Here is a 27,122-nt window from a genome sequence, read left to right on the forward strand (position 1 = left end):
ACAGGCTCACCTATTTACCCTGGCTAAATGGATGGGACAACAGTGACACACCCATACTCCTCCATTAAGCATAACCTAAAGATCCTATCCCTTAATGTTAAGGGACTAAATCACCCAACAAAACATTATAAAATCCTAGACTACACACACAAACTCAGAGGCGATTTGATACTCCTTCAGGAAAAAAATAATGCTCTACAACAAGCACTTCTACTAAAGGGATCTTGGGTGGGGGGCTTAACCTGCTCCCAAGACACCAACAAGAAAACTGGCCTAATCACCCTTGTTTCCTACTCCTCAGGGCTCAACATCACCACAATTGAGGCAGACCTCAAAAGTAGATGGCTCATTACTAAACTCCAAAAGGACAACTCGGATCTCATAGTGGTGAGCATCTATGCTCCAAACTGTGATAACCCAACTTTCTGGTCAAATCGTAAAAAAAAAAAAAAAAAAAAAAATTACCAGCATACTGCAGACTCATAGTGGGTGGAGACTTTAATCTCCCATGTGACAGGGTCCTAGACAGGAACTCTGCATGCTCATTTAAACCCAATAAGTCTCATAAACTGATGGAGAACCTCTGCAAAGCCCATAAATTGAAAGATATTTGGAGACTATTTAACCCCACAGGCAAGGATTATACATTTTTCTCACACCCCACAATACCTTCACACGTATTGATTACCCACTACTAGACAAAGCACAAGATCCAAATACAACAAGCCCCACTATTGAACCGGTTTTTATCTGACCATGCTTGTACATCTTTACTCTACAACATGTCACATACCACCCCTACAGCCAAAAGTTGGAGAATGAATGAGCTTCTTGCAGATAACACCATCTTCAAAGAAACAATAAAAAAGGAAATTGATCACCTCATAGGAACTAACAGAAATTCAGTCCCCCACCCCCCAAAATGCATGGGACGCCTTGAAAACCACTTTCAGGGGCCACATGATAAAGCTCATGGGAAGGAAAAATTATCAAGATAACAGCAATAGACCACCGAGAAAGCAAAATAAAAACACTATAAAGTAATCTTACAACAGTCCAGAGGTAAAACCCAACTAACCTAAATAAAATACAAATACAACAACATTTTAAGCAATAAAGCCCACCTGATGGTAAAAAGTTCCAAAGGCAAAGGGTGTGGCCGTCATAAAGCAAGCAAGATACTGGCCTCTTATCTAAAACAAAACAATCAGAAACCCAGAATAGTCTCTCTAAAGAATGAAAACGGCATTATGTCAAAGAAAAATATATTCTTGCTGCCTTTGAAAACTTCTATCGCACCCATTATACTAAAAGTAATGACACCCCAAATTAATCCTGCTTAGACTACCTCAAGAATATCAACATTAATAAAATAGACAAGAATACCAAAAAATCTTTAGAGAAACCAATCTCACATCAGGTAATCCTTGGTGCAATAAAAAAAAAACTAAAACCCAGGAAAGCACTGAGTCCAGACGGCTTCCCAGCCTCCCTTTACCAAACATAGTCTACATCATTAATCTCACCTCTTGAGGACCTTTTTGCTTACTTTACCACCACAGGTGCTATTCACTGAACAGCTGTGGAAATAACTATAATAGTTATCCACAAAGAAGGGAAAGACCATCAAACCCCAAAACGTATTGTCCAATTTCCCTTATAAATATTGATTGCAAGATATATGCGAAAATCCTGGCACTCAGTTTAGAACCCATGATGAGCAAATTTATTCATCCCTCCCAAACAGAATTCATCAAAGGCAGATACAGTGCAGACAACATTAGACTATTTAGCCACACACTAGAATGATCATTTGCAATGCAATACGACTCTTATTTGCTTGAGTTACAGCTACTGGCGGTGTACATGCATAACTGGACTTTTCTTTCCACATAAATTGGTCAACCCTGCCACATAATTTGGTCCTCTCTGCCACATAATTCCAGTGGCCCTGCATATAACTAAAGCACTTCCATTTACCTTAAGCAGAAGCATACAAAACAGCTGCAGCCCACTTGCCCCTGCCGGTCTTCTAGATTATAACTCTTCTAATCTACTGAGGAGATCTAATAAAAGCAATCCCCTTTTACAGTGTAAAGCAGAACAATGTAAACTGGACAACCCTTCTGTAATCTTGGATGTTGCAAAGTAATCATAATAATCTCTTGGCATATATGGCATGCTAGAGTAATCAAAGTAATCTTAATCTGCAATGAAATGTATGGATAACGAAATTACAGTACCCTTCTTTATTCTTGTGCTGTGATCTCCATGGGGACAAATTAGTCAGCATTGTAATACAAAGAAACGTAATATAGGCAATTACTTGCTGTAATCTGAAATTTAGTAAGTAATCACTTGAAAAAAATATGATAGACTAAATCATCTGCGATTTAATAAAGAGTTAGTGCGAGTAAGCTTCCCTGAACTAATATAGAACAACAGCTGTTTTGGTTCTCAGTTTTGCCTGTTCATATTGAGGAGGCAGACTGTTATTGCAACCTGCCATTTACTTTTTTCAGATGTGGACTTTAACATCTTTGATGTATCATTCAACTACCTAACACTGAGGATTAAACACTGCATATTAAGTCACCAGACTTTGGACTCATTTATTTGGAGTACCCTGGTTGCTCTCTCCTTAGATAGAACAACAGCAGTAACCTAAGACAGCCTCCGACACAACTTAAACATCCTAAAAAAAAAAGACTGTGATGCATAATTAATTCATGTAAATCACACAAATTCTTTCAGATCATCTCACTCTGCCATTTTAGACTGTAATCTCCACAGTCTGCTCACCACAGGGCAAAAACTGTTGTATTGTGAGATTTGTATTTATTCTCAGCAAACCATGCTACACAATCCAGCAACAGGAACTTTAATCCTGTCCGTTTCCCAAAATCTCACTATGCAGGGGCAGGTGTAGGTGTGATTTGGAAGTTGCAGACCAGTCTCTTTGCCAGCATGCCTCAGTGCAGAAGCCAGTAACTCATCCAGTCCAGCTCTGACATATCCTGGTACGTGCAAAGATACGTTAGTAACAACATACTAAGGAGTAGAAAAAGAAAATACATAAGACTGGGTGACAAACAATGCCCGTCAAGTTTGCATCTCTTTGGAGAACACTACAATTAACCTTTGTGTGGATGTTGGGGGAGGTGGGTGGAGGGGAGGAACGGGTGGGTGGTGTAAACAGACACCACTGATGTACAGTGGAGGTTTAATCATGCCTGTTGTTTACAATAACGCACCGTGACCAAGGCCTAAAGGTTGTCTTTTAGCGGTGTCTGTTGACTTCCCTCTGTAACCACTGGCAGAGAGGCTCCTTGGTGCATTGTGGGACTTGACACCCACGTTACACTGTGTCCCGGCATGACCCCAGAGCAGAGTCCTGGTGCTCACTCACCTGTATACCCCTAAGGATCGCCCCCTGTACTCACAGTGGCACAGAGGGGTGCTGGCGCTGAGTTTACTTCAAGAAGCAGCTTCTACTATGACACTTCCATCCTGCCATGACACTTCCAACTAGAGATTAATCTTGGAAGTACATCAGAATAGACTGGAATACATTTATAAACGTATCACACATACACACGGAGACGAAAACAGACATACACATATACAAATGTCATCATGCTCACAGACACAAATAAATCTGGAAACGATCAACTGCAATACTTCAGCATGAGTTTGCAGTGCATGAAACTTGAAAGCGCCATGGGGTGCGACGCAAAAAGAAGATGGAGTTCGCACTTGAAACTGTCATGGCCATGTGAGGCAAAGGGGAGAGACAAAAGAGAAATGCAGTTCACCCGCACTAAAATATATGGGTGATCGTGCAATAAGCCATGTAACAGGATCAGTCTGCAAGGCGGTAACAAACCAGGCTCAAGGTAGCATAAACGTAAGGCATTTACCAACAACACCAAGGGATTTTTTAAAGGCAAGCCCAGGAACAAATGAAAGTGATGGGCGTGGTTAAAGCCCACAGATAGATAACACGTCGGAAAGCAGCACTTGCACGCTGCTACGCTCGACCTAAAAAGTACCATTCTGGATCACTTGGCATGTGCAATAGCACTTGACACAGAGAAGGCCTTTGGTAAGGTATCATGGGACTTTCCTTCATGCCACCATGACGACCTTCAACTTTGGACACTCACTTATTAAGATGATTTTTGCCCTATACCTTGAACCCCGAACCGAAAAAATATTAACAGATATCTATCCAATGCTTTTACCCTTCAACAGGGAACCGGCCAAGGGGGTCCCTTTTCCCCCTTACTATTCATACTTACACTAGAAAGACTTCTCATATAAATCAAAGAGAAACCTAAAATTCCAGGCATCCCATTCAAGGCAGGACCTCAAAAGGTAGCTGCATAAACTGATGACTTTCTCCTCTTTACCTCGCAGGCAGACCAGGCGCTACCCATTATCATGCTAACCATCAACAACTGTGCCCAGGTAACAGGCTAATTACTGCCTTAACGGAGACAAGACAGAGGTCCTTCCTCTCAATATATATTGTAAAAAAATCCATTATAGACGACCATGGACTCAAATGGACTCCTGACAAAATAAAATATTTAGGCCTGTGGTTCTTCCCAAATCTTAGAGACTCCATTACTTTTAATGAAAACATGACCCTGAGCAAAATTCATCACTTGGTGGGGGAGATTAGTAGTCATCAAATGATGATCACACCTCTTATCATATCCCTCATCAGTATGTTTTCAATATATCTCTCAGACTGCTTTGTGGACCAAACTAGACATCATCCTCACCAAATTCTTATGGCAAATCAAGAAACCCAGAATTGGCCTGAAAAAAACAGACTTCCAAAAACACTGGGCAGCTTAAACCTAGCTGATTACTGAGAATACAATCATGTCTTCCTAGCCAAAAAGGGTAGCCTCTGGCTCTACCCCACCCAAACTACACCCCTGCCCCCCGCAGCTTGAGATCAAGAAAGCTCTAGCTAGTCCACTTACCCTTACCTCCTTTATCACAACTAAGAAAATAATTACAGAACATTCCACAAAAACCCTTACATGTACAGTGCATGCTCTCTGTAAAATCGATAATAAATTACCTAATAAAATGCAACAATCACACCTTCCCTCTCTGTGGCACAACGAGCACCTAAAAATAGTTGGGAAAACAATCTATCTGGATACATGGGCAAACAAAAGCATATTGTTAATTTAAGACATTGGAACCCTGCCCTCCCCCAACCCACTACCCTTTTCCCTCCTAAAAAATACATTTGATCTTAAGGACAAAAACTTCTACCACTTCCTGAAAATCAAAGCAACCATCTCAAGATACAAGAAAACCAACACAGCTGATCTACCCAACACTTTACGCTCCTACATTAAAGGAGGCCAGATTGCATCAAAACTATACTCTCTTCTCTCTCCCAAGAGCTCTGCCCTAACTAAATCATTACAAAATAGATGGGAATCTATCCTCTGCAACATCAATCTCCAGCAAGAAACGCAATTAGACTGGCCTCACATCTGGGTAAACCTAATCTCGAACAAAATCACACCATCCCTTGCTCAAAGTAGGTACTGGTTGGTCTATATGGCCCACTGGACCCCGTCCAAGCTATACAAACTTGGTCTTCAAAACTCTGACTGTTTGCTGATTCTGCGAAAAAGTGCCTTGTGACATAGGCCATATGTTGCTAGGCTGCACTTTTCTGAAAAACTTCTGGGCAGAAATAGGCAAAACCATATAACAAGTTCTAAATATACAATGGATACCAGGCGTAGTCTAAGTCACTTTAGGTATACTCCCCCCTAATCTTAAAATAAAAAAAGGGTGCTCACCTATTATGGGACATCCTGGTTTTAACCGGCCTAAAAACCATACTCGCCAAATAGAAAAACCTATTCAAACTCTACCCCCGCCACTTGGTGGGAATGGGTTCAATTTACTAGAGGAGCGGACAACTTCCTAAACTCATATCTGAAAACAAATTCAAGATGGAAGGAAAATATATGGTCAAGATTAAACAACTTCGCACTGAACGTACTCCCGTAATCATATCCATATCAAAATCTTGCCCCTTTTCCCCGCTGCGTACTCCTACCCCCATCTATACCCTCCCCCCCAACACCCCTTCTAACTATAATCTCTTCTCACGCTTTTCTATCCTTCCTTCTTTCCTTACAATTTGGGGTGAATCCCCTATCTTGACTCAGAACCCCCCGGAATGATCAAAAATCATTCATCCATCAACAACTAATACTTATAAGACTACCTTCACCCAACATGTTCATGGCTGTTGGCTTGGAAAAGCAGAAAACTGTACACAATTCAGCTTTTAAAACACTGTGCAATATCACATAAGAGATGTGAGTGAGTGGTGACCAAACAGTGCCCAGAGTGCCTCGGGAATCAGTGTAATCGCTGTCCCCTAGGAATGCAGCTTGATCTCAGATACTCCCATTTTGGCCCGTCACACTTTCAGGGTATCAAGTCGTGTCTGTACTATACATCTAAGTCAACATCCTGGTGCATGGAGACTTGTGATCCTATAGTTACCAGTCTATAATACTCCTTCCAACTATCAAACTTCCCAGGGCAACCCCAGGCAGAGTATATGACTTTTTCAGCTCCCATGCACAGTGCATCCTAATAACCCACTGGGTCTTGGTTGGTATAGTGAGCAACCCCCAATTCTGAGAAGAGTCTTTCTTCCGTACAGTCAGCTCCAATAAACACAATATCAGCTTTTTCCTAGGGAGGGCGATGTCTCCAGGGAAACTCAGTAACACAGATTGGGGGTTGTGCGGAATTTCACCCTCAAGTATGGCTCCAAATTCACACACAATCATACCCCAATATATTTGGACCACCCAATTAGCGTGGTGGGTGGCATGTCTTAGCTGTGTGTATTTATACAGTTCAGTATATGAGAGTTCATAGTCTGCTTGAAGACTTTCAAATGCCAGATAGCCAGTCTTCCAATCAGGGCCCACCTAAGGAAAGCCCTTCAACCTGGTCACCTTTTAGCACAGACCCCACCTATAGCAGAGTATCCACTGTGATGCCACCTTTCCATCCCAGGTGTGATCGTACCGTATCCAATGCAGTCAGGGCCGCCCAGGTAGGTGAATTCAAGCTTGTCCTCTTTTTCTCATCATAAAAGTAGCGCTCCCAGATGGGCTCGACCATGGCACGTCTATCCAGTTGGACCAGCAGGTCTTCTTGTGGGGCATTTATCTATTCATTAGTGGTCAGAAACTAGGAGGACCAGTATTACATCCATAGGTGTGGTAATGTGATTCCCCTGTTGTATACCGTTTCATAGAGGGTTTTGAAGGCTATACGTGGGGGCTGCTCCATCTCAAAACAACAGTCTTGCCTCTCTGTTCAGAAAGAGTCCGGTATCTGGAACAGTACGTTCTACATAGCATATAAGACTTTTGGTAGAGTGATCATTTTAAAAATGATGCTCTGCCAATAAGTGTCAGCGACTGCTTATGCCATCTGCCAATATAATTTTGCACGTCCACCAGTAGACTGGTCTTCCGGAACTGCTCTGGATTAATGGTAACAAAAATACCTAAGTATTTAAAGCAATCACCTACCACAGGAAGGGTGGGGTCTGAACAATATCTCCTGGGTCCCAGACTGATAGAGCACAGACTTATGCCAACATATTCTGTATCCGGAGTAATCTACGAAGATCTCCTAGAGGGGCCTCAACAACCTTCTGAGGTCTGGTATGTAGAGGAGGACAATGCTGACATACAGGGCAATTGTTTTTTCTTCCCAGTCCGACAATACACAGCCACTACTAGTTTCTTTATCCAATCAAAATCAAGCAGCCAACGGCTCAATGCCCAAGGTAAAGGGGAGGAGGGGGCCTCCCTGCCTGCTCACTCTCTCCAGCGGGGATGCTCCAGACACTGCCTCCTTCACTCCTACTGCAGCTGTAGGCTCCACATACAGAAGGGCCATCAAGCTTGCTTCAAACGCACCGTGCTATAGGACCAGTGGATAGAATTGAAGGCTTTCTCAACATCAGAAGACACCATGGCCAAGGGGACCCTGGCTTCCTTTACTGCACCGAGTCATACATGTAGTCACTTGGGGTTCTGTTGGGTACATATTTGGTGAACAAATCCACTAACTGTGTACTGTATGAATTATGTTATAACTTTATTGAACCTACGGGGTCAGTATGAAGTCCAATAGCTTAGTCTCAACATTTAGAGGAGATACTGAGCATTAGGACCCACAGTCCATTCTCTGCTTGCTTTCTTTATATTATACTGTTATTAGTGTGTGTGTGTGTGTCAAAGGTCAGGAAGTAGCCATCCTTGTGCCACACCATCTTCGAACATTTGTAGTAGGTGTGGGCCCACCAGTCTCTTGAACAGCTTCACTGGGAATCCATTGGGTCCCAGTGTTTTTCTACTTCGCACAACTGTGAGGGGGATCGACTAGCTCCTCAAGAATTAGATCTCTGTCTAACATTTCAGCATCTTCAATGGACAGAGTTGGGAGGTGTAGCGATCTCAGGAACAGCTCTGACTCCTGGTCATCGGTCTGTTTCCGTGCTTTATAGAACGCATGGTAATACAGGGCAAACTCCTGAGCTATGCCTTCACAACGGGTTAGTGTTTACCCCGTCGGGTGATGAATTCTCCCACCTATCATGTCTCTTTTTCTCTGCAGCTTAGGCTGCCGTGTTAACACCCAGCTTTATCCCCCAAGTCATATAGTTTCATCTGATTTGTTAAACAACGACAGTGGGATACACACTCCACCTCGCTGCGATACTTCAGCCTGGCAGTGTCCAACTATCGAAGACCGCTTGCCTCAGGCAGCATGACAGTTTTCCTCTCCAGGTCCAGGATAAGCTGTTCAAGGGTGACATGCCTCTCCGCCATAGCCCCTTTTTTCATGCACCCCCAAAATGTGTATTTTGTCCCACAGGACCACCTCATAGTCCCCCAACACATTAAAAGGCAAGGTCGCATAGTCCTTGTTTTCCTCAAAGTATGTCGCAAAGTCTAGTCCCATCTGCTTCATAGTTCCTGGGTCTTGATGCTCCCAGGCATTGAGCCTCCACTGCAAGCTAGGCAGGCGCACTGCACTGCCCAGGGTGATCAGCAGTTGCAAGTGGTAAGAGATACTCATTGTGAGGTACTCTGCCTACCAAACAGGCGAGGTCTTCCCCCGCAGGTGCAGGCCTAAAAGAAAATCATAAAAATGTTACCAGACCTGCAAGTCCAGTGACTTAAATAATCTACTCAACCGAACTGTAATGCTCTTGACCCATAAACTGGTTTCAAATTATGTAATCCTAGACAAATATTTTATTCACTGAGAAACATTTTTTTTTTCTTTATCACATATAACACCTTTAAATATGTTAGTGCAGCATGCCTGCTGTACAAAAAAAACCTCTTGCTTAACAGACTAAGGGGGTCATTCTGACCCCGGCGGGCGGCGGTTGCTGCCCGCCAGGCGGGAACCGCCATTCGGCCGCCCCGCGGTCAAAAGACCGCTGGGGCCATTCCAACTTTCCCGCTGGGCTGGCGGGCGCTACCTAAGGTAGCGCCCGCCGGCCCAGCGGGAAAATGGCCTGCAACACAGAAGCCGGCTCCGAATGGAGCCGGCGGAGTTGCAGGTGTGCGACGGGTGCAGTTGCACCCGTCGCGCTTTTCATTGTCTGCCTAGCAGACAGTGAAAAGCAGGCTGGGGCCCTGTTAGGGGCCCCTGCACTGCCCATGCCAGTGGCATGGGTAGTGCAGGGGCCCCCTACAGGGCCCCAGGACACCCGTTCCCGCCATCCTGTTCCTGGTAGTAAAAACCGCCAGAAACAGGCTGGCGTGAAGGGGGTCAGAATCCCCATGGCGGCGCTGCTTGCAGTGCCGCCATGGCGGATTTGGGCAACCGGGGGAAATCTGGCGGGAAACCGGGGGAAATCCGGCGGGAAACCAGGGGAAATCCGTCGGGAAACCGCCGGACCCAGTTTTCTGACCGCGGTCAGAATTGCCCAGGAAGCACCGCCAGCCTGTTGGCGGTGCTTCCGTCGTCCCCGGCCCTGGCGGTCTTTGACCGCCAGGGTCGGAATGAGGGCCTAAATGTTTGCTCCATATACAAAACAAATTTAGCCGAATATAGGATGCACATGACCCCTGACTTGCCACTGGAATTATGCAATGTTACTGCAATTTTTGCATAATTATAGATTTGCAGCATTTGCCACATAATCCATCATCTGCTGCATAATCTGCAGATTTTAACAAAAAAAAATAGTTTCTAGTTCAAATGGTTCAAAAGTTACTAAATATGCTATGAATCGTGTTGCTGCACAGTGAAAAGCCCTTTGCAAAGCTGGACCGGTCACCTTTCTGTTGCTGATTGCTGTATTAGGGTGTTAAATTGGTGCAAATGGGATGCACCCAATGCCCAGAGAGAGTTACCAAGATTAAAAATGGCAAAATAATGACGCAATACTATTGCAAAATGTGCTGCATTATGTCGCACAATTGGCTTGTTATTGCCACATAATTTACTCAATGCTGCCACATAATTTGAACCTCGCCTGCTTCATAATTCCAGTGGCCCTGCTCTTAGTTCATTAACAGCATTGTCATCAGGGTAGAGCAAGAATGTTTCTTTAATCATGGTTCAAAACAAGCACTTTTAGTATGTAACTAAAGCATTAAGTGGTAGCGTACTGTCATTTCCAATCAGCACATTTAACGTTGAAATAGCTACAAACTTTCCAAGTGACATGGGGTTTTACTGATAAAACTATATTGTGTACAGACAGTAAAGTTTGGAAATCATGTTTCTGCAAATATTTGCCATTTGGACATCACCAAGTAAAGTGTTCTGATTTGTTTTGCTCCTATTCAAATCTTTGCATCACACTTCTGCATTACAAAAAAGCGAATTTGTAATTCTTGATATATTTTTAAATATTTGTACTATTTAGAAGTTATTTAAATGTTGTGTGTTTGAAAAACTGACATCCTACAGCCCTTTGTTTCATGATGATTGGCAGACGGCTCACTTTACAAAATCATCTAAGTGTAGTAAGAGAAAAAAAGTAAACACTATTTTTAGGATAAGTTAAGCAGCACTTAATATAAAGACAAACTGGCATTTGACCTCTGTCCTTAAACAGACAGCAAAGGTGTCAAGATAAAATAAGATTTAAAGGCATTTTTATTGCTCATTCATTTTCTGAATGAACAAGGACCACCTGTTCCTTTCCAACTCAAGTTCACTGGACAGAATGGACCAGTGGGTTCTAAAATAGCTTGACCAGTCGAGACCTGAGGTGTAAACAGGTAGTTCAGCCTGAAGAAGGCTTCTCAAACAAGTAGCTTGTGAGCTACTGGTAGCTTTCCAAGTAACTGCAGGTAGCTCACCTGTGTGCAGCCCAGCAAAGGAAATTAGAAAATGACGAAAATGTGAATATTTTCAGAAACCATATCCTGATGTTTGGTGAATTTGAAGCTAATATTTGAGTGAATAATAATGTGGTAATTATACTTATTGCTTACATTCTTATCTTGGCCCCCAGTGCTTTGCAGCTCTGTCTCTTACGGGTTACATATGTAAAGGCGTTCAAACTATCATGCTTTTTTTTTCTGTTTTAATATTACTGCTGACAACTCTGCCTGGTGCACTGATGGGATTTCTGCTGGTAAACCAATGTTATTTTGTCTAATGTGATCACTTTCACAACATTGATGTTAGTACCTCGGGTTGATTTTCAATGGACATAAGTAGCTCACGTTACAGAAAAGGTTGAAGACACCATCGCTGGAGAATGTTCAATGGGCCCCAGAGAAGAATATGTACATTCTCAACTTCAAGTGCCGTAGCCTCCTGAGATCTGCCAGACCCAGCACCATGGCGAACTGGGGTAGTGGAGTATGATGAGGAGGGTCCCTGTCTGACAGTGACCTTGTCCTATCTAGGTCCTGTGCCATGGTACTATCAAAGTCCCAGCTTACTACTGGTAGGGTGTCGGACTTCCAGTATTATTGGGTCTATTTTCTCTGTGTCCTTCTGCAGGGGAAAGAGCATATGCTCTGATAAGGGTGTAGGCCTGTGGACCTCTTGTCCCCTGTATCCCAAGTATAGGGCTGCTTGAGTCTAAACAGACCCTAGTGGTTTTGATGGGGAGGAGGGTTCTTTTTTTTTAAGGATCGCCACTCCCTTGGATCCTAGTGAGAATCCTGCATGACCAAGAAAAACATATTGGCCCCTGCCCAGGAACTTGCAGCCTGTCCCAACAGGTGTGCCTCATGCAGGAAGACAATGTATGGAGCAACTCGCTTGATATACTGCAGCAAGACCCCCTGTTTAATCATGTTGCCCAGGCAATTAACATTCCAGGTGAGGAGTTAGATGCTTCTGGCCCTTTGATCAGTCATGGTTTATCAACAATTCACTATCTGTCTGCAGGGTGTACCCCCCCCCCCCCACACACATCTCCACCCTCTGCATGTCATCGTCATGATGTTTGAGTCTGCTCAGTAACCTATTAACCTGTGATGTCACCCCTCCAATAACCCACTTTTCCTGAACATAGGTTCAACAGTGCCTACTACCCAACTTACGAAATGTCTGTTGCAACCCTTTAACAGCTAAATACAAGTAGCAAACTGTAATACAACAACTGTTATTAGTATGAATCAGTTGTGTAAAAGTCCCTAGTTGTGTGGACCTAGACAACCAGAAGAACCTGCTGCCCACTTTCCAGTCTTTACAGGTAGCAGAAGGAGCCCCTCCCATCGCCCCCTGCGGTTGTTAGTCCACTTAGCAAGAGTAAACGTCTTACAGTGTTCATAAAGGAGGCTCCAGTCCCCAAATGCCGGGATACCATGTCTAGTGGCAACCAGTTGACCCTGCTCCCAGTCTACATTAGACGGGCAGTCCTGGTGTCCAGAACTTGCAGGGACCACTGCAGCCCAGCATATTTGCTGTCATCTGTATCACCTCTGAACCTTGTCTAAGAAGCAGTTCTTCATTGTCCTCTAATAAGCCAGCTCATCTCTGGAGTCAGCCACTGAGAATTCCTGTATTTCGCCATCTTAGTCACAACATATGCCCTTTCTGTTCCAGCCTGATGCTTTGTGGGTTTCCCAGGTATCCTGGTCCTGCATCTTACTGCCCTCTTTCACCTCTTGGGTTCCACTACAACCCAGCCATCTGTCTCTGTCCTTGGTGTCCCATTCTGTTATAGCCTTTGCCAGACCGCTTCTTGCATTAAAGTTAAGAAGGAGGTTTTGTCTTTAGCCCCTCGGAGTTTTGCTATATAGACAAAGCGCATAGCATAGGTCTAGCTGGTGGAGCTCTGTTTTGACTTGGAAGAAGTTGTTCCATTATCATTGGACAATGATTGTGAAGTCTGAAAACAGATGTACCTTGTAGACCTCCACCATCCATGAACTATACGATTGTGCCACCTGAAGGATATCATCCCTGTCTGTATAATTCAATAGTCTGGTGCAGTGGTTCTTAACCTATGGTCCGGGGACCCCTTTGGTCTGTGAAGCCTACTCAGGTGGTCCCCAACTAACCAGGAAATTAAATAATATTAACAGATTAATCAATTGTATAGAAGTAAAAAAGCACAATGTACAACTGATTATTTTAAACATTTTGTAAATGTGAAGGAATTTGAAATTGGAAGCTAGAGATTAAGTTAGTATGCTCAAACAGATTTATGGGAGTACTGCCAGTGCCTTAAACATAATACAGTATATGAGATGAGTGGCCTCAAATTTGATTAGAACAGCTTCAATTTTCCCATTAAAATTTAGATTTTTTGTTTTATTATTTGTTAGTGAATTAAATAAAAAAGTGGTTCTTAACCTTTGGACTTCTGTGGACTCCCACTTAACCATTACTGGAACTCGGTGACCCCCACTGAATCATTATAAGAATCCGGGGACCCCTACTGAATCATTTCTGGGTGCAGGTGCACAGGCCTAAGCATTTTTCGATGATTTGAATCGCAAAACAATACACACAAAAATACAGACACAAGAAGACATCAAATATACACTTGGTGAAACATTTTATTTAATGCACAAACAAATATAAAAAAATCAAATTTTTGCTAAAAAGACCTAAGCTTTTGTAAATTCAATTGAGGCCACTAGTCACCCATACTATATTCTGGTTGCACTGGACTACTCCCATGAAACAATTTGAGAATGCTAATGTAGTTTTTAGCTTTCATTTCAAAGTCCTTCAAACCTAGAGACTGTTTTAAAATGTTCAGTTGTACATTCTGCTTCTTTATTTATATACACATTAATAATCTGTTAATGTCATTTATTTGTCTAAGTAGTTGCAGACCTTTTGAGTAGGCTTTGTGGACCCCCAGGTGTCCCCAGACCCCAGTTTAATAACCACTGAAATAAAATATTTCATAATTTGTATATTTGTTTGATGAATGCTTGTTTCTGTATTTTGTATGTATTGTGTTGTAGCTCAAATCATCACAAAAGCTTAGATCAGGGACCCCAGCTTCCAGTAATTACTCTGTTCGGAGTCCCTGGAATACATGAATGATTCAGTGAGGGCTCCCTGGCTCCAGTAATGATTAAGTGGGCTCCACAGAAGTCAAAAGGTTAGGAATTGCTGGTCTAGTGCCTATGGGGCTAGGTGGTCCCCTGGCGCTGGACGGTACCCAGGGACTTGATGCGCTGTCTCCACAGTGAAGAAAATTTGAGGTGCTGCCATCGAAAATGTGCTGTACGAGCTTTTCTCTAGAAACTGTTACACGCTCTGTCCCTCGACTTGTTCTGGGAATACTGTAATCTGGACATTATTCAAATAGAAGCAGTCCTCTGTGTCTTCCCTCTGCTCCTGGAGGTGGGCCACCGCCTCTCTCAGCTCCTTGGAGCACATTTTCATGTCTTCGCCATCCAGGTCAATCAGTGCTAGTCTTGTTTATACAATGGCCACGGTGGCCACTAATGTTTTGTGATCCATCCTAAAGAGACCCATGTCAGTGGCCACTCTATTGATCATGGCCTTGAATGTCCCTTTCATAACTGAGATAGCCCCAAGGATTTTATCAAACTGCTCAATCTGCCCTTGCAGAGCCACCTCCAGCGATCTGAGACTGGGCTCAGCCGTGGCAATCTCTGGGTGAGTCTCTTCGGTTTGCAGGACCTTATCAGACTTTGGATTTCCCATGTTTATGTGGTGTCTCTCTCCAGTCCCAGCTACAAGGGGGTTGTGCGTGGTTACTGATGTGACTATAGATCCAGCACCCACTTCACCACTATCCACCAGGCCTTGTGGATGGCTCGTCCTTGCTTTCCCTCTAGGGGGCACTCCCTGTGGGGTGATCACTCTTCTTGGGCCTTCAAGCCTGCTCCCCTACTCACCAGCTCTTCTGGGAGACCCAGCCTCCAGGTCGGGCTAGGCTCCTTGCGCTACAGGCAGTGCTTGGGAAGTCGCTCATGTGCAGCCAATCTATACTCCAGGGGTACTGGGGCAAGGCAAACAGATCGCAACACTTATCCTGGTTTGGCCCAGCTCTTTCCCATGAAGTGCCCGTCAAGAGCCTAGGCAGCATCATGTGTGCCTCAGAGCTTTGACACCACATTGTTGTGGCTCAGAGATTGACTCTGCCGAGCAGGAGTGGCGTGGGAGTGGGGGGACCTCCCCACTGAGCTGTCAGCGTCTCAGACAAGAGCAATGCAACCATGCTGCTTTACTACTTCTCTTCTCCTGGGACTCATGTGAGGTCAATACACACTCCAGGTAGGTCACGGGCAGCACTGACATAACGGCGCCTTTCCCGATTCACCTCGGCTCCTCATCGCACAGTGCCCCTGCAGGGCATGGGGTGTGCCTCACATGTCCCAGGGTGCTGACAACAGAAAGAGTTGAAGTCGAAGCTACAGGTCTCATCTCCATCAAGCAGGACACGCACTGTATGGAAGGACTGCCTCACCCCACTCGCCAGGCTATCAATATCTCAGGGGAGGGCTAGGTGGCTGCACTGCTTTACTCCCTCCCCTCTCCTGACACACAATTTTGGGCCCTTTGTTCCTCCTCCCTGCAGGTGGGCTATCTGTTTCACACCAGGCTCCTTTAGGCCAACGAGCAATCCCCAATGGGGTGGGGGAGCTCTGATGTGTAGGAAAATGCAGCAGGTGGGACGGACTGCAGATAATATGTATGACTCCATTTCGGTCTTGGCCACTGAGGTGCACATTCTTAAGCACACTGTGGCTGGCATTGAACCCTTGATCTCAATGTCAAAGACTGGCATGAAGAAGCAAGGGGTAGGTAGGCGTTGTTTTTTTTTTCTTCTCAAACACTTGTGTGTAGTAGCAGAAATGCAAATACAATTGCAGAAAACACAAATAGATCGCAACTTAAACATGATGTACTTCCGTGATCAGAGTAAACAATGTAACAATACTGCGACAGACACTGAGAACTCCAGTTTACATCTGAAAGGAATTCTTTCTTACTCTAACCCTTCAGATGTCAGCTTTCATGGTTTGGATGAAAATTCCTGGATTTTAAGTACAGACGAGGGAATGGTGACATCAATTGGGCATTTAAAGCTCAAGTTCTCAACTATTATTGCAGTGAGATACACGCATGAGCACAGGAGGAAAGTGCTCAGAAGAAATTCAGTTGAGTGAAAGGGGCTTTCGGGTATGCCAACATTTTTCAGTGATGGTGTGAAAGTGACACTTATCTTTTGGTTGCCAATTTAGGAAAAGTTAGTTTTTTGCCCTTTGCGACTCGGTTCTTTTTATAGCATGTTTTAACCAGACAGATGTTATAACAGTACTCTAAAGAAAACTGTGGGGACACACTACCACGCTGCATTTTTAAGAACACTACATTCTTGCAGTTTTACAACCCCGTGAAGGCAGGTGTTAAAATTACCAAACTTGATATTTCTCGCTTTATTAACTAAAGACGAATTAAATATTTAGTTAGAACTGCCGCGATTTGAAACAGAGTTTTTAAGTGGCACACGTCTGTTACCAGCAAATTTTCTAACTGACTCAGCTCGTTGTACCTAAAGTTTGTTGTATTGGCTATGGGGTGAAGAGTTGTTCGACCCTCTTTAGAAATTATTGTAGGCCTATTTAAAGGGCTAAAACTCAACTATATTCAATTGAAGGCATCACCCTCTGGTGACCCAACAAAAAAGTTCAAAATAAAAAGGCTTAGACAGGGACTCTTTCAACTCCCCTCAGCACCCAGGCCAAAAGCTCGATTTGTTACAGGGCATCTAATCGCTTATGATGAACTTTGTTTTGCTAATGCGGAAAATGAGACGCCGATATGTAATCTGATCTAGCTTCAGCGTTTTTAGTTAAATGCCCTCCATGTTCTGCTCATCTACTTAACATGTAGATGACAATGCCGAGCCTCGGGTTGCTGTATGTGCGTTTGCTGCCATATGAACTACCTGGGACTATGACAAATGAGGATAAGAAGAAAAGGGAGGCAGAGAGCACAAAAAGATAAGAGTGGAGTCTCAAAGGAAGACCTACTATAACAGCACAGTCCAAATGGCATTTTGCTTTATCGCCTGAATAAAAGTTGTCAGTCGTAGAAAGATTAAATAAAATAAGTTAATAAAATAAAATGTCAGTCATAAATAATTAAGTGTATGACTGACAAGTTGTGATTACAGAATGGTATAATTCTTCTATGGCAAGAGGGTTGGTGGTTGCCATTTTGGGATTAAAACCACTTTGAGCAAGGAAGCTCTGAAAATTGTCACAAAACACATGGCCAATGCTGAAGGAAAAAACAAAATTACATAATTTAGGTGCAAAAAAGGACATCGTATAAGTCTCTATTTAAAAGCAATCTCCAATGTTTTATGCTTGAATTGTAAAAAGTATAAGAAGATGTCTTGCCAATCAAGAGCATGCAAGGCACGTGTGCCAACATTAAACACACATAAGGATTATTTCAATGCCCTATTGACAGCGATGGGACAGATCGAAATATCATCTTGCACCGAGCAAACAAACATTTTTGGCTATTAGGTTAAATAATTATGATAATTTAGAAATGACAAAATAAGTAGAGACATTACTGCAATATATTTTTTAATAGAAAATCGAGACTGTTTTGTGTACTGCTCTTTAACAGGGTCAATTATACATATAAGGTATATAAGAGTAAACTTGCCTGCTGTTACTATTTGAAGTTATATTTTTAACATGGTTAATAGATTACATGCACCATGAAGACAATCTACTGGATTGTGATTATATTATTGCACTGCATTGTTAGTTTTGGTAAGGGGTCTTTTTGAGGTATGTAAGGTGTATGCAGGCTATAAAGTTCCTACAAAAAATACATTTCTATTAAACTATACTTTTGAATCAGCTACCTGGTGAGCTCAGAAAGCTGCACAATCAAATCCTGTCATCCCAGATAAAACATGATTGCCAATGCAGGATTAATACAAATGTGTCCTTTCTAGCTGCTTGCTTGTGAATCAAAGTCAATAAAGAACCCTACACTGTAGAGAGGAAATGGGCATGCACTCCAAATAACCATCGGGCAAATAAATACATAAAATAAGATGAAGCAAAGCTACTGGAAGTGGTTACAAATGTAGTTTAAGCACATGCCAATGACTAACAACAGTTGAAACAAAAGTGAACTTCACAGTGACTTGTGGTGAGGCTAAAGAGGGCCCAGCTATCAATGAAGAAACGAATTATTGTCTGAGAGGAATCCATATCATGAGAAGGGAGCCTATTTTTTCACAGTTGGTTAATTAGTTTATTCTCATATGTATTGTCCAATATTGTAGATTTCAGAGTAACAACAACAACAAATTAACATGGTGTTTGAAATATATGCATGTCAGCTAGCAACAAAGCCGAGAATGATAAATGTAATAAGTGGCAAAAACAAAGAGAAGACACCATCAACCCATGGACTCAGCTCTTGGGCAGAATAGAAAAGATGCACATTAAATAACTATTCATTCCTCTCAAGGTATCATTGCCTTTGTATCACATATGTTGTCTCAACAGGTATCCTAATTACTCAGCTATGCCTAGGACTGAATGACAAACACTTCCTGAATATTAGTCAGCCCTTGTCAGATTTGCATCACTACAGCCCCCCCACAACATTAAAGAAGAACTACCACTTGTTCAAAAAACAGGAATTACTCCACGATAACAAGGTTGTTTCCTCCCATTTATTCCCACAGCGCCCATTTAGTCACGTCAAAAAGATAGTTATATTCATAAATTTAATCCACACTAATTCAGAGATGCAGAGGGTATATTCCCTCACCTGTTCTACTTATTTTGCTAAAAAATGTAGATACATTTTTTTATTTAAAAAAAAAAAAGAAGAAGAAGAAGATCAATCATCTTGCCGTCTTCGAACGTTTGACATTCTGGAGCGGGCCAACACCTCAAATAGTACACACCAAACACTTAGGTAGAAAATACATATGACGAAAGTGTATGTGCAGCACAGAGAAGGAAGCCTGTGCTTTGGAGGGAGACTACAGTTACAAGGAGAAACGACTACTGCAACTGGGCAGGCTATCAGGTGCAGGGACTAATCTGGCTCCATGTGCAGTATTAACTGAAATTTAAAAAATGTAAGCACACTAAAATTTAAATCCAAGTGCCCACTTCCCTGATCCCTCTGCTTTCCGAATTCAAAGTGTGTATAAGTACATCAGCAATTTCTGCAATAAAAGAAATGGAAATTATGGCTACTATGGATTTTGGTAAAATAAATGAATAGAATAACGAACATGCTGCAGAAATCTGTTAGCATCCAGCAGCTCACTGGTAAAGTCCTCAGAAGGGCAAACTGAAATTTCACTCTTTTCAAGATCCATCTAATTAGTGCTATCAAGATAGGTCACGAAAACACACGTCTTTGGCACTGCAGAAAAGTGGCGGTAAGTGTTGTAAAGAAAGTGAGTTACATAAAAATAAAAAATAAAACAAGTATTAAAAGCAGGACGGTAATATTAAGGATACGATCAAGGCCATGAAAGTTAAACTTAAAGGTGAATGAATGGCTTGTCACGAACTCCATATCATACAAGTTTGAAATACCCCAATTCTAGTATGTTTTCTTTTAAGTAGATAATGACACCTATAACATGCATCTAATGTGACAAAGGTCTGGTGGAAAAGTTGCATAAGGAGCTGTGTGTGCCTTAATTCCTGTACCGGGAGTTTATGTATCGTTTTACAGATGATGCTAACTGTTCGCACTATGATTCTTCTACTTAAAAAGCAACAAAGAGCAGCTTGGCCTACAGGAAACCTTATACGTCTGCACACTCGGGTGCCCCAGACAGGAAAACAACGCAAGCGTAGAGTCATTCGCGTGAGATGAAGCATGGTAATTTCATGAAACTCATCCAGCCAGAAGCACAAACCTATAGGTATAACTTTTCTCCATGGCCGTGCCACATCAGCACTCCAAAACTATGTGAAAGCAAGGAACATAGAAAACATGACAGAACGGAAATAAATGAAGCAAAGAAATTGTCTAGTTTGTAAAAGGCAATAGAATATTTACAAACATATTCTAGAGCAACTGATAGCTATTTAACATAGGAACAATTTGACCAGATCAGGAGTTGAATGGAATCATGAAGTCTGTCCAATTCATGTTCTATTAATAGTACCAAATCACATCTAAACTACTAGACAACAAAAACACGGTCATGGTTGAATAATTGGACTTGCAGTTTGAGACTAGCGAGTGCAGGAAGACTTAGTAACAACTTCTTACGTAGTCAATGACAATCCTGAAGCAGGAGATCATTTTGGATTTCTGAAGTTGCAAGACCAGTTGGATGGCCCGAACAGACATTTGCATAAATTACACATGGGGAAACGGAGGTAGAATGATTGAAGTCAAGGTAGGCCCTTCGCTCAGGGTCGCGGGTAAAATGATTACCGAACCAAAATATTTCCTACTAACGGCGCTTGAACTTTTCAGATATATAGTAAGTACCGTCAGAGAGCTGCGAGCTCCACACAGATCCAGTCACACTGCACCTCACAGTGCAATATTGATCAAACCTTGGACTATAAGCCTGAAGAAAAAAAAAAAGAAGAAAAAAACAGCAAAAAAGAGAAACGCCACATCGTTGTGCAAAACAAAGTAACAAACGCTGAACAGATCTGGCTGTAGTGTGATATTTCTGTCGAAAATTGAAGATGAAGAATTAGATAAATAAACCAGAAAGAAACATCTGGTTGGACATCCTTGTACTGCGAAAAGAGTTAGGTCCACCTACCAAGCACTCTGAAAGTGTGTGTCCTGAAAAGAGAAATCTGGGTTGAACAGCGGGTAGCTCTAGTGGAATCTGTGCAACGGCAGTGCCTAAATGCTATGCTTCGCCAGCAAAGCAATAATCCGGACAAAGCACAAGTTTCAAATTGCACAGTATCTACACCCCGCTGGCTGCCAAAATTCACGAACCCAGTGGATCCCATTGCTAACGTAAAAAATCCCCAAACTATTGAATGTGCACAAGAGCCTCATTCTCCAGTGGTCCTGGCCAGTATGATGTCTCCATCTGGGAAAGCAACCCATCATTTCATCCCGATCCCGCACTTAACCCTCTTCCACCTCAGTCGCCATGCTGAGGCAGGCAGGCAGGCACGCACACACACACACGAACTACTTCCCATTAAAAAAAAAAAAAAACATCATAGATTTCTCACCAGAGATACCTGAAGAGTTTCTTGTTTTTATTAACCAACGATACTTAACTTGAAATATAACATCACATTCAAAGCACCAAAACTGGAAGGCAACATGCCTGTAACTTGCAAAGCTAAACGTCAGTGAAACAGAAGAGAGATAGGTCTAGCCCACATACTGACATACAGTTGGGGGTTTTCTAATGAGAAACAGATCCGGGAGTCAGAGAGGCGTTTGGGGATCAGATGGATTCAGAAGCCGCAAGATAGCAAGCATGTCTCTTAAAATGATTTGTGGCCTCGAAGAAACAAAACGAGCCACACAGGGCCCGCAAAAGGAAGCAGAAAAGCTTCCTGGAAAATAGTGGTAGAAGGCACAAGCCTCGTCATCTGCCTTTCCCCTTTCTTCTTCGCCCACTCCTCCTCCTCGCGGCTTGACTGGGACGTGGCTATTTCCAGTTGGGCAGAGAATGATCAACCGGCAAACGCTTTCTGCTTCACACGCCTCCTTCCCCTGAGGTGACAGCAATCGCGGTCCGGTGCCACCTGGAACAAAGACCCATTGAGCCGGTCAGACCGATGAGTCGTCCCTTCGCTCTACCAGAGGGCGCCCGGCATCTCCACCAGGCGGTTGTAACACGCCACTAGGTCACCGTAGGCACGAACTGCGAGCCACTCACCAACCCCTGCACAAAATCGGAGACTGTCGCGCAGCAGGGAAGCGTCCACAGCACCCAAAAAGCTTCTTATTTGGAGGGACTAGCCCACGTTTTACTAGCACTGGGTAACACTGATTTTTCCTGCTGTCACTTTAACATGATGCATCCCGTCCAAGGAGTGTTCATTTTAAAGATCAGCTGGACCCCCTTTTAATCACCATACAATCCGAAACACAAATCGGGTGAAAAGTATATACAAAAATCCGTGAGAACATTTAATATAACAGGGTAGCAACAGGCCAGAATTTTAAAAGGCAGGAATTTCACCTTGTGCAATAAGGGGCACAGGCGTTTGGAACTATACAAGGGTCTAAAGGGCTGCTAAAAAGCGGGTAAATCGAGGGACCCTTGCTTGATTAAGTTATTCTGATAATCAATGTGCATATACTTTTTTAGTTGAACGAAGTGCTTTATGAATATATTTGAATTTCGTTCCATTCCAGTGTGTGTACACTAACGGAGCACAGATTAGGATTTCTGCATCGACAATGATCACAGTATCAAGGCAGCTTTCTGACTAACCACAGAGAAATCCGAAATGCATTAAAGAGAATGCACATGCTATTCAGAGGAGATTGTATCAAAATATACTACATAATCCAAAACAGAACCACTGCAGTGTGCAACGGGCTACCATAACGATCGGTATGAAAGCCTATATTCAACAAACCAGTTAATGCGTGATGCCATGTGCTGTGAACAGTTAATCATAAAAAGGTCTATGCTTGTACAAGAGTGAAACGACTCAAATGAAATGAAGATCAAGGCATCACCAGAAATACCAGTAAAACAAAACTGCTGAAGAGCTGGTCGCAAAGAAACCAAGTGACTTATCAACCAAGCAATAATGACATTACTATGGAAATCGCAGATTAACCGTCGAATATGAACAGTTAGCTTGGCGCAGGTCGGGTGATGTCAGTGATCCGAGCACCCCGCGCAGTGCGGAAGAACAGCGGCAGACACCCCTGGATTCTGCCCCGAAGCTGTGCAGACCGGCGCTGGTGACTCCGGGTGTATCGCACTGTCGCTGGCAGCGTTGCCGTGAATTATGGCTGTAGAAGGGAGTGTGAGCAATGAACGGGAGGGGGTGGGGAGGCTGCTGCTGCTCAGTGTACAGGCATCAGGAGTATTGCACAACGATAACGGGAACCGCGGAGCCCAGGGCCGTGTGCCACCAGAGAGACAGAGGATGGTGGCGAGGAGACCACAGAATAGCAGAGAAGTGGCCGCAGGAGGAGACACTGTCAGCTGGGGCGCGAGGCGCAGAGAGGAGCCACAGGGGGCAGCATGGGTCGCTCTGCTTTCTTACCTTGTTGCTGCCGCCGCTGCTCGCCACCCCCGAGTACATATAATAGGCGATGCCCAGCACCCAGAGCAGGGCGAAGCACAGCAGGGCACGGGACTTCCTTCGCATGGTGCGGGCTGCGGACTCCTCTACTCCGGCGCTGCCTCGTCCAGGCCGCGAGGAGGAGCAGGAAGCGACCGGGGTACGGGGCAAAGGGCGAAAGAAGCCAACAGCCAATCGACGCCCGGGGGCGGAGTCAGCGCATCTCCATGGCGACCACACGCCAGCCAGCCCTCGGCCTCCCTGATAGAGACGCAGTGTCCGCCTCAGTAGGACCGGAGTTCATGCATACTGATGACAGCAGAGCAGTATCTTTTTGTAGCCGTAGCGATACCATGTGGACCATGAGAGCAGCAGACACAGTAACAACCATACTCATAGTTTCAAAGACAGAGTGTGCACAGCAACTACAATGCCTCATGTCATGCGTAAGGCTGTCCGCGAGGGATAGGGAGCGATCCAGTTACCACACTCCCGAAACAAAATGAATGTAGGAGAAATGCCAACCTCACAGTCCACCTCCATCCCCTGCTGAGCGGATATGAGAGCAGTAATTTGGGCAGAGAGAGCTTAATGATTTTTGGGGGCCCTTGTCAAATATATTTTGGGTTCCCACGTTTCCAACATCTTTGATTTTCTGATCCATTTCAACTAATGTGAGGCTTTTCAGGTATACACAAAATTTTAGAAACACCAAAAGAAAGAGGACAAATGATAGACAATTATTTGTATAAAATATGCAGGGTCTCACCCATATCCTTCAACATTCATTCTTTTCTTGTCCTGACCGTGGACTGTGTTGATCCAGGTATAGCAAGCACATCATGGATGCCATGAGGCAGCCCACCATCAGGAAATAGTGTATTTTGCAGCATTCTATGACAAAAAGAGGTAAGATTTTTCAGATTTCAAACATGGTAATTTGCATAGCAACCGAAATTGCAGAAATAATAACTTGACAATGTGATCACCGGAAATTACCAAACAATACCTTTCTTGAATTTTGTGGTCTTTGATTCTGAGAGAATCTCTTTGAGGTGTGAGGGTAAAGAGACTCACTACAGTAGAATACCTGGAAACCTTTACTCATCAAACTGGAAAGTGACAGTTGTCCCGCCCCCTGGATATGACGTCATTTCCGTTACTGGGATTTCCGGTATCCCTGAAAGCCCGCCCCGGAACTGACTTAGGTGTAGGTGGGTCACGTGGGTTGTGATATCATGTGATCACATGTTAGTCATGTGCCAGGGTCCTAGCCCCAAGTGTCTAGGGGTATGGGCTCTGTAAAATGGGGGCCCTGCTGGTGTGCACCCTGTTTCTAGACCTAAGAGGACAAGTCTGGACCTGTCAGACAGTCAGGAACATGTGGCTGCTGGGTGTCTCCTCACAGGGAGGAGCAGTGGAAATGGAAGGTCAAACCTCCACACTGCTGGCTAATCCAAAAAAGGGGGCTGGTCAAATGTTGCAATGGGCATGACACGTGGTTAGCGTTATGTGTAACCCCTCAACGTATCTGAGCCACCAAGGAGATCAGGTGGCCGCTATGTGTTGTAGAGGAGTACGCCCTTTTGAAACGTAGAATACATATAAAGAGCCTGCTAGAGCCGTATGCCAAACTGTGAGCCACAGCTGAAATAGATTGTCAGGGCATTATGAAGAGATACAACCCTCTCACCAAAAAAGCTGCCTCCTCAGGTGCCCTGAGCACCATCAATAGATATTATCATACCCTAACACCTTCGGTAATGGATGAGAATGCACAGGCAACTCCCCCTAAAGATGGGGGTTCCGACGTTACCAGATTTCAAGAAGAACTCTGCCATTGGCTTGAAAAGCTCCGCCTCAAGGATTTGCCACAACTGATATACCCTATTAAGGCTCACAGCAGCAGTAGCAAAGCCTCAAAGGGTGCATTAAATGTTGGAATCAACTTCATCGACACTGAAGATGATGATGAAGAAGGTATAGCACCATCAAATTCTCCAGTCTATAAAGATATGGGCTTTCAGGAGGGCCCTGATCCTGAGGCAGTCGTCGTACAGCCAGCTAGTGTAAACTCCAACACAGCTTATGCACCAACTGACCAATGCGACTCCCAAGATTTCAGAGCAGCCACTGAGTATAGTGAAAATGATGAGGTTAGTAAAAAAACTCTATAGGCACTTATCGTGTATATGCTGATATCATACTTTTAACTAATAGTTTGTCTTTACTTCTGTTTGAACCTTAAAAAACATTCACAAAAAGAGATGCGCTAGAGGTGCCAAAGGTTAACAACGTAAAGTTTTACTGCTTATTCTGTTCCAAACAGTCTGAAAGTATACAACCCAGAACAAAGAGCTGTGTAAGAAATGTGTTTGCACCTACAATAGCACAGATTTTGAGAAGGAAACTCCGGACATACCCTATGACGCCATATGGCCCGTTAAAGGTTTTGCGGCGACTGTTGTGAACAAGTGTTAAACGTGACTATTATAACCTATGTTACAGACATAAAATTAATGATCCACATAGGAGGCTCACAAGTGTCTATACAAGCAATACACAGCAAGGACAATTTGCCAAATATGTAGCAGGTTAGACCCGCACAAGGTATACAATTTGTTAAGGGTGGTGTACGGGGTGTCCGTGGAAACAAAATATTTTCACGTTGATATGATTAAGATTTTGGCAGCAGCACTCAATGAGATCCAATGCGCGGACGAGTCCTGCTCAAAACTCGACCTTATGCAAGGGATGTGTACCTATTTTGACAAAAGATTGATAGAAAGGGTCATAGAGAGACAAATGTGTGATATTTATTATAAAAATAGAAGAATTGTGTCTTTAGCCCCACAAAGGTTGTTTTAAAAAATACAGAGGTTGAGGCCATAACTGTATTATTTAACGTTGCATACTTACTCACTTTTAGGATGAGAATCAGAATGTCGTGGTGCAAGATGTCTATGAGTTACACCCTGGACACATATGCATTGCCAGAATGGTATGTGTGCTACTTAAAGAAAGAACAGCTGAAATACACCCTGTAACTCTACAGTATCTGAAAATTTCTGAGCCAGGAGCTACGGGGCTGTGCGACATTCCTGAATACATAACCAGATGGTGTATCAACGTGTGGATGCCTACAATGAATAAATGCTGGGAGTGTGTACAAAGAGTGTATGCAGGAGTTAAGACTTTTTCAGACAACAGTGTTACGCACAGCTTTGGAGCTTCTGACCGATGATTATTTCACAAATAAGGGTTTTATATTGTCAGGCCTAGAACTGTACAAGCTTATGAATGCGGTCAGTATTCTGAGTGTACAAAGTTATAGGAGGGGTGAGAGGGAAGTTGTGTCTA

General features: G+C 43.5%; 1 protein-coding gene across 1 annotated transcript in view; it reads right to left on the reverse strand.

Annotated features, from left to right (window-relative positions):
- GALNT2 (polypeptide N-acetylgalactosaminyltransferase 2) overlaps nt 1–23,943 on the reverse strand; it is a 630,213-nt gene extending 606,270 nt beyond the window's left edge. Inside the window, exon 1 of the mRNA XM_069235012.1 lies at nt 23,745–23,943. Within this exon, the coding sequence (XP_069091113.1) occupies nt 23,745–23,849 (105 nt within the window). The 5' untranslated portion in view covers nt 23,850–23,943. The remainder of the gene's footprint in view (nt 1–23,744) is intronic.
- Nucleotides 23,944–27,122: the final 3,179 nt, after the last annotated feature.

The sequence above is a fragment of the Pleurodeles waltl genome, chromosome 5, assembly GCF_031143425.1.
Source record: "Pleurodeles waltl isolate 20211129_DDA chromosome 5, aPleWal1.hap1.20221129, whole genome shotgun sequence".
NCBI lineage: Eukaryota > Metazoa > Chordata > Amphibia > Caudata > Salamandridae > Pleurodeles > Pleurodeles waltl.